The 13036-nt window shown below is 41.7% G+C and overlaps 1 protein-coding gene across 1 annotated transcript in view; it reads left to right on the top strand.

Moving 5' to 3' along the window:
- Nucleotides 1–540: 540 nt before the first annotated feature.
- The window catches only part of INTS4 (integrator complex subunit 4), a 110643-nt gene continuing 98147 nt past the window's right edge, over nt 541–13036 (top strand). The window contains exons 1-3 of the mRNA XM_025357625.1: nt 541–610; nt 3910–4104; nt 12373–12490. Of these exons, the coding sequence (XP_025213410.1) occupies nt 557–610; nt 3910–4104; nt 12373–12490 (367 nt within the window). The 5' untranslated portion in view covers nt 541–556. The remainder of the gene's footprint in view (nt 611–3909; nt 4105–12372; nt 12491–13036) is intronic.

Below are 13036 nucleotides of genomic sequence, written 5' to 3'. Positions count from 1 at the left end.
AGGGGTGGCGCACAGCCTGAACAAAGGCAGTGCTCAGGAAACCTATAAGCCGCATCGTGTACAGAAAAGGATGACGGGAAAGTCAGCTGTGCCTCTTTAAGTCCTTTTACTAGTCAAACCCGTTACAGGGCTCCGGGTTTTGCCTCTACCTCTGGATCGCCCCGCCTCTGCCCTTTAACCTGTACTTCCTCCCTCCCTTCGCGCTGCACCGCGCAAGTCTCTTAGCCACTCCAAGGCCACCAGCCAGCCTCCCAAAGCTCCCATTGGGTTGCCCACCCTTTCAATCTCGGCTGCTCCCACCAGAGGCCCCGCCTCCCACAAGCGGCGCTCTTGTTTCCGTTCTTCCGGCGCAGGAGGCTTAGGCCGCCAAATCAGGCCGTGCAGTGGCGGTGCAGTCGAGCAACAGGAAGCGGTCGCTCTTTCCCCAAACCCCACTGCCTTGTGGGATCTCGGCAAGTCATCCACCCACCCCCGCGCCTAGACAAGTTTTCCGGATCCGTCCACCCCCCCCTCCTCCCTCCTAGTGTACGGAAGCTGAGAGGGCCCGCAGGCAGGCATGGCGGCGCACCTTAAGAAGCGGGTTTATGAGGAATTCACGAAAGTGGTTCAGGTAAGCTCTGGCGGGAAAGATCCAGAACCTATCCGGACCAGGGTAGATTATCCAAAACCCATGCACTTTGCCAGAATAGAACAGGCTCCATACGCCCGTGTTAAGTGCAGACTTGTTGATAATCTCTAATATTGCACGTTAGTGGGCGTGTTAGTTTGCAGCCGCTGTTGTCATTAATATGTGAAGTCTGACAGAATTTTAAAAAAATTATTAGGAGAGACAGTGTTTTTTAATTTGCGAAACTGTCTTATTCGTTATCTCATTTTATTCTCTCACACAACTTTGCTACATCGCGTTATATTAGCATCCTCGTTTTCCAGATGTGGACATTGAGCCTTCCGGGGGGGTACGAGGATTCACCAGTTAGCAGCAGAGACCCTTCTAGCCTCCCCACCCCCACGTTCCAAAAAAAAGCTCTCAGGGACCAGTTGGAATGTACACAAGGTTCTAAGGGGCTGAAAGAAGGGTCTATAGAATTCCTTCAGGCGCAGTCTAAGCAGGTGGGAGTCACAGACTTCATAGGGCAAGAGCTCTCCATTGGTGGAACGGCTCACCTAGGAAGGAGGACAGTACCTTTCTCACCATGAAGTTGTGACAGGTGGACAGAGCCCATGTCAGAGCGGTCAGTGATGCTCCGTGTGTCCCCATGTAGATGTTGCTAGGGTTGATCCCAAATCATCCTAATGTCTTATTTCTCAGATTTTAATGTGTATACAAATCACCTGGGGACGTTGTTCAAATGTCGATTCTATTTGATAAGTCAAGCAGAGGAGGTGAGGCAAGATTCTGCATTCGTGACATGCCCCCAAATTCATGCCAATGCGTCGATTGCATTCTTAGATCCTTAGACTTGTAGAGTGGCAAGACAGAGCATCCAGCAGGATACTGATCCTTAAACATAACATTGATTCATTCATCCAGCAGTAAAATATGTTAATACATAATATAAAATATGTTAATACATAATATAAAATTTAGAATTTTAACAATTTTAAGTGTAAAGTTCAGTGGCATTAAGAACATTAGTACTGTAATACTGTTGTGCAATGTAATTTCCTTTCTTCCTAACATTCTGTTGTTCCCATTTCCCGAGACTGCTCACCCCTCTTCCACCCATCCTCACATGACCAGATATGCCATGTGTTCATGTGTCTGCATATCTCCAAACTCTTGCACTGGTTGTCTCTTTTATACAGAATACATGCTATTCTTCCCTTTCTTTTTGTTCTCCACCCAGTGGACTTAACATTTGTGCTGCAAGACCCAACTGAAACCTCGTAAAGAGCTTAGTCTCTTCTTCACCTGTTTCTGTAGCATTCTGTGGTACTAATCTTTTTGTACTTTTCGTTCAATGCTACTGTAATTACCAGTGTACCTATCTTCCCACCAGTATGAGGTCCTTGATGGCAGAGGTAATGCCTGGTTCGTCTCCATGTACTGGAGATGGACAACAGGGCCTGGCTCACTAAAGTGTTAATAGTGGTTGAATGACAGTTGATATTGGTTGTCCTCTCCCTTACATAATACTTAGGGAAAAAATTCCTAGCTTTTGACCTAACTACAGCTTTGATAAGACTGAAAACTGAGTTTGAGAGGAATAGGATAGAAATGGCTAAGAATTTTAAGGGAAGAGCTAATTTCTTCACTTAATTTTTCATCAGTTGTTAACATAGAGTGATTAAATGAGATCTTAGTGCTTCTGTTCTTTTTTCTCCGCTGAAAAGATGAGGAAGGAGAACTGATATGTGCCTAGCACTTATGTATATGTATAATAAAGTTATGTTTAGTAACTTAGATTTATCGAATAACTCTGTGATAATAAAGTATTGGTATGCCCTCCTATAGAAGAAGGCCTTCCCTAGCTAGTGAGTTGTTATTGAATATAAATTCCTCTGACTCCAAAGCCCTTGTTCTTTTTATCATGTCATACTGTGTTCTTGTCTAGAATAATTCTAGTCTCTTTTCTATGGAAATGTGAATTTGTAAGGAGGTGATTGCTCAGTACATAAAAATGCACTGTTAAGGAAATTTATTTTATTTTATTGTTATTATTATTTTTTTTAAATAGAGACAGGGTTTCACCATGTTGCCCAGGCTGGTCTCAAACTCCTGGGCTCAAGGGATCCTCCTGCCTTAGCCTCCCAAAGTGCTAGGATTACAGGTGTAAGCTGCTACGCCCATCCGATATTTGTTTCCTTTTCTTTTGTTTTGAGATGGAATTTTGCTCTTTTCGCGCAAACTGGTGTGCAGTTGCACGATCCTGGCTCACTGTAACTTCTGCCTCCTGGGTTCACACGTTCCTCAGCCTTCTGCATAGCTGGGACTGCAGGCATACACCACTACCCCCAGCTAATTTTTGTATTTTTAGTAGAGACGGGGTTTTGCCATGTTGGCCAGGCTGGTCTTGAATTCCTGGCCCCAAGTGATCCGCCTGCCTCAGCCTCTCAGAGTGCTGGGATTACAGGCGTGAGCCACTACGCCCTGTCTGATATTTGTTTTCTAATAAAGAATGGACTTTGAGAGACTGAAGCAGAGGGATCACTTGAGGCCAGGAGTTTGAAACCAGCCTGGGTAACATGGAAAAACCTGTCTCTACTAAAAATACAAAAATTAGCTGGGTGTGGTGACACGCATCTGTAATCACAGCTAGCTGGGAGTCAGGGAGGTGAATTGCTTGAACCTAGTAGGTGGAGGTGGCACATACCTACAATCCCAGCGTGTTGGGTGTCAGTCAGAGAATTATTTGAACCTAGGAGGTGGAGATCGTAGCAAGCCAAGATTGCACCATTGCACTCCCGCCTGGGCGACAGTGTCTTGCTCTGTCTCAAAAAAATGGAGTAGATCCTTCGTGTTACCTCTAAACCCAAAGGCTACCACAATCCTCAGAGATAGGTAGAGCAAAATGTTGGTGTAAGGCTGGGCATGGTGGCTCATGCTTGTAATCTCAGCACTTTGGGAGGCTGAGGTGCGAGGATTGCATGAGCCCAGGAGTTAGAGACCAGCCTGGGCAACATAGAGAGACCCCATCTCTAAGAAAAAATAAAGTATACCTATTTTACAGAGAAATAAACTGAGACTTGGAGAAATTAAATGACTTGCCTAAAGTCATAGGAGCTAGTAAAGGCAAAATTGAGACTCATGACCTTGTCACCAACCGGTACTCTTTTGAGTTTATAACACTGTATTTTCCTAAGTCTGTCAGCTAAATATATTATTTGGTATAATGGAAAATTATTTCCACCAAATGAGGCAAAGTTATATTTGCAGATTCTGTTTTCAGTTTTCTCTACCCCTTGCAGCAACAACAGGAGGAAATTGCTACTAAGAAACTCCGACTAACAAAACCAAGTAAATCTGCAGCACTCCACATAGATCTGTGTAAAGCTACCTCCCCAGCAGATGCTTTGCAATACCTGCTCCAGTTTGCCAGGAAGCCTGTCGAGGCAGAAAGCGTAGAGGGAGTAGTCAGGATTCTCTTGGAACATTATTACAAGGTAAGAAAATCTTGAGGATCTGATGGGAGTATATCATGGGAGTTGTATCATGTCTGCAGAATGGTTAATATTACAAATAAATAAGGTATTCATTAGCAAGCTTTTACTGAGTGTCTTCCATGTGCTAGGTACTATGGATACAGAGATAAAAAAGATGCAGATCTTGTCCTCAGAAAGTTACAGTATAGTAGATGGAAATAAAACATGTCAATGATAAAGTGCATCATACTGCTGAAGTTACTGTGAGTGCAATATGTGCAGAGTGCAGTGGAAGCACAAAAGAGGAGTTAACATCAATCATGACCCATTCATCTCTGGAATGTGGTCCCCTTAACATCCTGCTGTTCCTGTCCTAATTCATGGCCCTCATATCTAAGCCCTCTTTTTTAATGAAAAAAAAATTTTTTTTTTTTGAGACAGAGTCTCACTCTTGCCCAGGATGGAGTGCAGTGGTGCAATCTTGGCTCACTGCAACCTCTGCCTCGTGGGTTCGAGCAATTCTCTTGCCTCAACCTGCTTAGTAGCTGGGATTACAGGCACGTGCCACCATGCCCTAATTTTTGTATTTTTAGTAGAGACGGGGTTTTGCCATGTTGACCAGGCTGGTCTCGAACTCCTGACCTCAAGTGATCTGCCTGCCTCGGCCTCCCAAAGTGTTAGGATTACAGGCGTGAGCCACTGCGCCTGGTCAAAAAAATTTTCTTTGAGACAGAGGCTCACTGTCACCCATCCTAGAATTCAGTGGCACCGTCATAGCTCACTGTAGCCTGGAACTCTTGGCTTAAGTGATTCTCCTGGCTCAGCCTTCCAAGTAGGTGGGACTACAGACATGTGCCACTACTCCAGGCTAAGTTTTGCTTTTTTTTTTTTTTTTTTTTTTTTTGAGACTGAGTCTTGGTCTGTTGCCCAGGCTGGAGTGTAGTGGCGCAATCTTGGCTCAGTGCCACCTCCGCCTCCTCGGTTTAAGTGATTCTCCTGCCTCAGCCTCCAGAGTGGCTAGGACCACAGGTGTGCAACACCACACCCAGCTAATTTTTTTTGTATTTTTAGTAGAGATGGGGTTTTGCTGTGTTGGCCAGGCTGGTCTCATACTCCAGATCTCAAGTGATCCATGCACCGTGGCCTCCCAAAGTGCTGAGATTACAAGCGTGAGCTACCATGCCCAGCCCAAAAATCATTATTATTATTACTATTATTATTTTTGAGACAGGCTCTTGCTTTCTCTCCCAGGTGGGAGTGCAGTGGTGCTATCACAGCTCACTGTACCCTCGACCTCCAAGGTTCAGTTGATCCTCCTGTCTCAGCCTTCTGAGTAGCTGGGACTACAGGCATGTACAGCATGCCCGGCTAATTTTTTTTTTTTTGTAGAGACAGGGCTTTCTATGTTGCACAGGCCGATCCCGAACTCCTGAGCTCTAGCAATCCACCCACCTTGGGCTCCCAAATTCCTGGGATTACAGGTGTGAACCACAGCACCCAGCCCCCAAATTATTAAGCTTATGGAAAAGTAGATAAAATACTGTAGTCACCTACCAAATACCCATTCCTAGAATTTAACAGTTATTAGTAATTTTGCCAAATTTGCTCTATTTGTTTCACTGAATTTTATTTTATTTTATTATTGTTTTTTTGAGATGAGTCTCACTCGGTTGCCCAGGCTGGAGTGCAGTAGCACCGTCTGGGCTCACTGCAACTTCCGCCTCTTGGGTTCAAGCAATTCTTCTGCCTCAGCCTCCCGAGTAGCTGGGACTACAGGCGAACGCCATCATGCCCAACTAATTTTGTATTTTTAGTAGAGACAGGATTTCACCATGTAAGCCAGGCTGGTCTCGAATTCCAGACCTCAGGTGATCCACCTGCCTCGGCCTCCCAGAGTGCTGGGATTACAGGCGTGAGCCACCGCACCCAGCATTGTTTTGATGCATTTTTAAAAGATATGTCATTTTTTTCTAATTATTTCATTACGTATCTATTAAAAAGGGATATCTTTTTGTTGTTTTCTTTTTTTTTCTCACTGCTGTGAGAAAGTAGAGGGACTTTTTATTTTTTAATGTAACCACCTAACCATAATGAATAAAGTTGAGTAATTCTTTAATGTCATCTAAGAATTAGTTGATATTTAGATTTTTTTAGTTGTTCCCCCAATATCTTTTTATAGTTGATGTGTTCAAATCAAAATGCAAACCAGGTCCCCACATGGCATTTAGTCTTTTTAAAAAACCTACAACAGTTACTATTTTGGTGACATTGATTTGATGAATAAACTGAGACAGTTCTTTTGTAAAATGTCTTGTTTTCTGAATTCATTTACTTTTTTGAGGATTAGCTTGTCCTCTGTTCTCTGTATTTACTATGAACTGAAAGTTAGACCTGTAGGCTTTGTTATATTTAGGTTAAGCATATCTTTGACAATTTTAAGACTATGTTATAAATGGTGAGTTGTACTTCATATTGCAGCTATCAGCATGCAAATGTCACCGTTACACTGAGGTCTTCCTTTACCCTTCTGTTTCATATCGAAACTGCCTATCGCCACCCAGCACTTCCTAGTCCCCTTCCTTGATTTTGTTTTCTCCATGGGACTTACCATCTTCTAATATTCTGTATGATTTCTTGTTAATTATGTTCCTTGTCCATTTCCCCGTACAGGAACATAAGCTTGCCTTGAGCAGGGATTTTTATTTTTTTTAATTGTTGTTTCTGCAGAATCAAGAACAGTGCCTGGTAAAATAAATATTTGTTGAATGAATAAATGAATTGACACTTTTTACTCAGCAAATAGATATCAGACGTTCTGGGCACTGGACAGTGTCCTATTAGCACAATTATTAAGTTTTATGCTTTGCAATTGTTTGTCATATATGTCTATCTCCTTCAGACTTCGAGCTCCTTAAATTCAGAGGCTGCAGATCCATTAATCTCTATCCCAGTGCCTGGCAGGTTCCTTGGAACATTGAAGGGACATTATAAATGTTTCACTTATGTTTTACATGAATAAAATCAGGCTTTCTTTTTTTGTTGTTCTTTCTTTTCTTTAAAAAAATTTTTTAAAAATCATATCTATCTATCTAGAGACTGGGTTATGAGACTGGCTAAAGTTTTGTATTTTTGATAGAGATGGGGTTTCACCATGTTGCCAAGGCTGGTCTCAAACTCCTGGGCTGAAGCGATTCACCTGCCTCAGCCTCCCAAAGTGCTGGGATTACAGGCATGAACCACTGTGCCTGGCATCTGTTTGAGTGTTGCTGTTTCTCAGTCTAGAGTGCAATGGCGCGGTCACTGCTCACTGCAGTCTGGACTCCCAGGCTCAAGCCATCCTCCCAACTCAGCCTCCTGAGGAGCTGGGACTACAGGCACATGCCACCACTCCCAGCTAATTTTTTCTTTTTAATTTTTTTTGTAGAGATGGAGTCTCTCTGTGTTGCCCAGGCTGGTCTCGAATTCCTGAGCTCAAGCAACCCTCCTGCTTGGCCCTCCCAAAGGATTGGGATTACAGGTGTGAGCCACCACATCTGGCCAAAATCAGGATTTCTGTTCTCAAGAAGTTTTCAATCTCTCAGTGATCTATTTTCCGTTACTCTTTTTCTTAGCAATATCTACCATTATTATTATATTAAAGTTCTATTACCAATGATAATCTATAATAATACTTCTAAGAGCAGTTAACATTTAGTTTGCTTGTTAGAGTTTGTAAAGCACTTTCCATATGTAATATTTTATTTAATCCTGATGACAGCACCATTGTTATCTCTAAATTCCAGATAATGGAACTAAGCTTAGCGCTGTTTAGTATTCAAGGTCACCCAGCTAGTAAATGGAAGGTATGGATTTGAACTTCGGTTTTTTGTTTTTTTTTTAAAAAAAAAACCTTTTGTTATGGAACATTTCAAATATATACTATGTAAGTAGAGAGAATAGTTTAATTAATTCCCATGTACCCATTACCCAGCTTCAAAATTTATCATTTTGTGGCCAGACTTGTTTCATTTTCCGTCTTCCCTCCAATCCACTTCTACTTCTTTACCCTCACCTTCTCCACCAGATTCTTATGAAAATAAATTCCTGGCATCGTATTATTTTAATCATAAATTTCGATTTATATCTTTAAATGGTGAAGACTTTTTTTATTATTATACTTTAAGTTCTAGGGTACATGTGCACAACGTGCAGGTTTTTTACATAGGTATACATGTGCCATGTTAGTTTGCTGCACCCATCAACTCATCATTTACATTAGGTATTTCTCCTAATGCTATCCCTCCCCCAGCCTCCCACTCTCCGATAGGCCCTGGTGTGTGATGTTCCCCACCATGTGTCCAAGTGATCTCACTGTTCAGTTCTCACCTATGAGTGAGAACATGCGGTGTTTGGTTTACTGTCCTTGTGATAGTTTGCTGAGAATGGTGGTTTCCAGCTTCATCCATTTCCCTGCAAAGGACATAAACTCTTCTTTTTTTATGGCTGCATAGTATTCCATGGTGTATATGTACCACATTTTCTTAATCCAGTCTATCGTTGGTGGACGTTTGGGTTAGTTCCAAGTCTTTGCTATCATGAATAGTGCTATAATAAACATATGTGTGCATGTATCTTTATAGTAGCATGATTTATAATCCTTTGGGTATATACCAGTAATGGGTTGGTTGAGTCAAATGGTATTTCTAGTTCTAGATCCTTGAGGAATTGCCACACTGTCTTCCACAATGGTTGAACTAATTTATGCTCCCACCAACAATGTAAAAGCTTTCCTATTTCTCCACATCCTTTCCAGCATCTGTTGTTTCCTGACTTTTTAGTGATCACCATTCTAACTGGTATGAGATGGTATCTCATTGTGGTTTTGATTTGCATTTCTCTAATGACCAGTGATGGTGAGCATTTTTTCATGTGTCTGTTGGCTGCATAAATGTGGTGAAGACTCTTAAAAAACAATCTTTTGTCGTGTCTAAAAGCAAAATTTAACTCAGGTGTTCTGAAGTCAGCTCTCAAGCACTTTAATCAGTCCTTGCTGCGTGCATTAATCAAGTGGACCCTAGCTCCAAAAGAAATGAAGAGGGATGCCAGATGGACCCAGTTCTAGATTGGTGACCATAGTGTTTTTTATCCTTTCTTTTGTTCTGTCCAGAAATGTGGTATCTTATATTAATATTTTAGTGGATAAAACTACTCTGGCTTCTGCTTTTTCCTACTTTTTTTTTTTTTTTTTGTGATCAGGCAGTAGTATCTGAACTTATTTCACACGATTGATTCTTCACTTATGCTACTGTGCTAGTAGCTATGGAGGTTGCAGAGCTATGAGACATGTTCCTTGTCCTTTAGGGGCTAGCAGTGTAGTCAGCAGACCATATATGTAGTATGTAGATAGTAAGTGCTAAAGTTTTCCATTTGCTCATTTTTTCATTTGCTCAGCATGTCTGAATACTTATTCTGTGCCAAACTTTGTGCTTTATGTTGGTAATAGAGATGTATCTGATGTAATCCCTGATCTGAGTCTTGAGTAAATAAGAAATGAATTAATAATGTACTGTTTCAGGTCTTCTGAAAAGGGTAGGTTATGATATGGCCTCAGAGAAGGGGGTGATTTTGGAAGCAGTGTTCCAGAAATGCATTTTAGAGTGGTAGCGATGCTTGAGAGAAGTCCTAAAAATAGATTTTGGCCAGTTGGAAAACAGGAGGAAAGACATTTTAGTTGTGAGCAACCGTAACATGGGCATGGAGATGTGAGACACGCTATCACATTAGAAGAAATGCAACTAGTTTGGCTGGTGCAGATTTTAGGTTGGGAGCTCATCAAGAGATAAGACCAGAAGATTTGGAAGGGATCCAATTCTAAAGGGCCTTGTATTCTACCTTGTCAGTTTTTGTTTTAGAAATGTCACTCTGAGGGAAAGTATGGAGGATAAAGGAATTGGATGACTGGAGTTAGAGTGACCAATTAGAAGACTCTAAGTTTGGAGAAAGGTGATGCAAGCCTGAACCAGGACAGTTTTAATGGTCAGAAGAAACAATTATTAGAGAAGGCTTCCCTGGAGGTAATTCTGTTTTTAGCTCAGGTGTGAAGGAGATCATTTATGTGTCATAGTAGAAGGAGTGCTAAGGGATTATTTCAGAAAGTAAAAGAACTTGAGTAAAGTATCCAGATGGATAAGGAATGTCACTAGGTCAGATGCTCTCATATCTTTTTTTTTTTTTCATTTTCATTTATTTTCTCCCCTCTCCCCTCTTTTTTTTCTCACAAGGTCTCACTCCAGACTGGAGTGCAGTGGTGCGATCACGGCTCACTGAAACCTCCACCTCCCAGGCTTATGCAATCCTCTCACCTCAGCCTCCCAAGTAGCTGGAACTATAGGCATGTGCCACCATGCCTGGCTAATCATTTCTTAGTTGTGGTAACAATAAAAATTTATTTTCTTAACCATTTTAAGTGTGCAGTTCATGTGTATTAAGTACATTCATATTGTTATGCAGCCATCACCACCGTCCATCTCCAGAACTCTTTTCATCTTGTAAAACTGAAACTGAAACTCTTTCCCATTAAACAGTAATCCTCCATTGCACCCCCTCCAGCCCCTGGCAACCACCACCATTCTACCATTTTTTTTTTCTTTTTTTTTAGACAGAGTCTCAATCTGTCGCCCAGGCTGGAGTGCAGTGGCGTGATCTCAGCTCACTGCAACTTCTGCCTCCTGAGTTCAAGTGATTCTCCTGCCTCAGCCTTCTGAGTAGCTGGGACTATAGGTGTGTGCCACCATGCCCAGCTAAGTTTTGTATTTTTAGTAGAGACAGGGTTTTGCCATGTTGGCCAGTCTGGTCTCAAACTTCCTGACATAGGTGATCTGCCCGCCTCAGCCTCCCAAAGTGTTGGAATTATGAGCCACTGTGCCCGGTCTCATTCTACATTTTGTCTCTGTTATATGCATAATAAGTGGCATAGCATGCCAACGCTGTATCTATTGCCCCTTCCCCTGCTTTAGGCCTCCTTATTGTGCCTGGTGACCTCCTTAGAAACTGAATATAGGAGGTGGGGAGTTGGTCTTATTTGAAAAGTACCTCATCCTTTCAGCATACACTTAATTAGTTTTGTCTTTAGTATAGAAAGATGATCTATTCTCAGCACTGGCAAGGTACTTTTTTTCCCCTCTCATTTCATATATATTTATTGATCTTTTTAGTGTCAGGTATTGTGCTATATTGAGATATGGCAGTGAACAAGAGAGCATTCCTTTTTGTCTTTGGAAGAAATTTCTTACCACAGGAATTTTGGTGCCCATTGGAAACCACCTCTCACTCTCTAAGCTAAAACAGTCAGACTATTTCTTTGTCAGTCTCCCCTGCAGCTCGGGCCCAGGCACAAGACTTATACTCAGACAGTCACACTTGCCTTCTCCAGACTTTTAATCAGGATCTGGTGATTCAAAAAAGCAGGTAGGACTGAGCACGGTGGCTCACACCTGTAATTCCAGAACTTTGGGAAGCCGAGGCAGGAGGATTGCTTGAGCCCAGAAGTTTGAGACCAACCTGGGCAGCGAAGCAAAAGCTCATCTCTACTAAAAATTAAAAAAAAAGTGGCTAGGTGTGGTAGCATGTACCTGTAGTCCTAGCTACTTGGGAGGCAGAGGTTGGAGGTTCACTTGAGCCCAGGAGGTTAAGGTTCTAGTTAGCCATGATTGCGCCACTGCATTGTGACCTGGGAGACAGTGAGACCCTGTCTCAAAAAAAAGGTAGAATGAAAGATTCTTTCTGGTGATAGCAGTAGTAGCTGCCACACTCACCTTCCAGGGACTCCAAGAGCAGTGGTGCTGGCAGCAATGTTGTATCCCCAGTGTTGTTGGTGCAAGTTGCTGTGACTTGTTTCTAACATGACTACTCAGTGGAGGTCAGGTACTTTTAATGCCAACAGCACATTTTTTGTTAGAAGTTAGTGACATCAGAATGGCATAGAAAAGTTCTCATTCACTTTGCAACATTTGGATGTAATGTATCAACTGAGAAAGCCGTCTCCCCAGCAGAGGTTGCAGTGAGCCAAGATTGCGCACTGCACTCCAGCCTGGGCAACAGAGTAAAACTCCATCTCAATAAATAAATAAATAAATAAATAAATAAATAAGTAGCTGTCTCTCCAGAAGTATATAAAATTAATTTTTCAGGAATGATGCCATAGAATACTTGGATCATTGAATCTCTTTTGGGGTGTTAGTTTTCCATATTCCTATTTGTTGGTTAGCTAAGTGTAAAGCATCAAAGTGATAATTGCTTCTTTTTTTCCAGGAGAATGATCCATCTGTGAGACTGAAAATTGCATCATTGTTGGGTTTATTATCAAAGACAGCAGGATTTTCACCAGACTGCATTATGGATGATGCTATTAACATCCTGCAGAATGAAAGTAAGTTGCAATTTAAAAGCTCTATAGTCAGAGCAGAAATCTTTAGTTCTTTCTTATAGAAGTTAGGACAAAATTTTGTTGTGTTGGTTGTTGTTGAAAAGGAATTTGAGGATAATTTAATGAAACCATGTATATATATTTACATTAGAGTAGAAGTAACAGTTTCTCTCTTAATAACTGTCATTTATTGGCCAAGTACCATATATTTGAGGTAGTTTACATATGATATAGATATTATTGTCCCTTTTTTTTTTTTGCTTGTTTGTTTTTTTATTTTGCGGCAGGGCCTTGATATGTTGAGCAACCTGACTCCAGGCCGGAGTCCGGAAGTCCAAACATGTTAATGACCCTTGCTATGTATTACCCTATTGCTTTCTAAAAAGATTATTTCAGCTTACAATGAAACCTGTAACTGAACATGTAGTACTCGTTTCATCAAGAAACGTTCTTTTTTTTTTTTTTTTGACGGAGTCTTGCTCTGTCTCCCAGGCTGAAGTGCAGTGGCACGATCTCAGCTCACTGCAAGCTCTGCCTCCTGGGTTCAAC

Source organism: Theropithecus gelada, chromosome 14 (genome assembly GCF_003255815.1).
Source record: "Theropithecus gelada isolate Dixy chromosome 14, Tgel_1.0, whole genome shotgun sequence".
NCBI lineage: Eukaryota > Metazoa > Chordata > Mammalia > Primates > Cercopithecidae > Theropithecus > Theropithecus gelada.
Note: the sequence above shows the minus strand (reverse complement) of the source record. Positions and strands in the feature narration are given on the sequence as shown.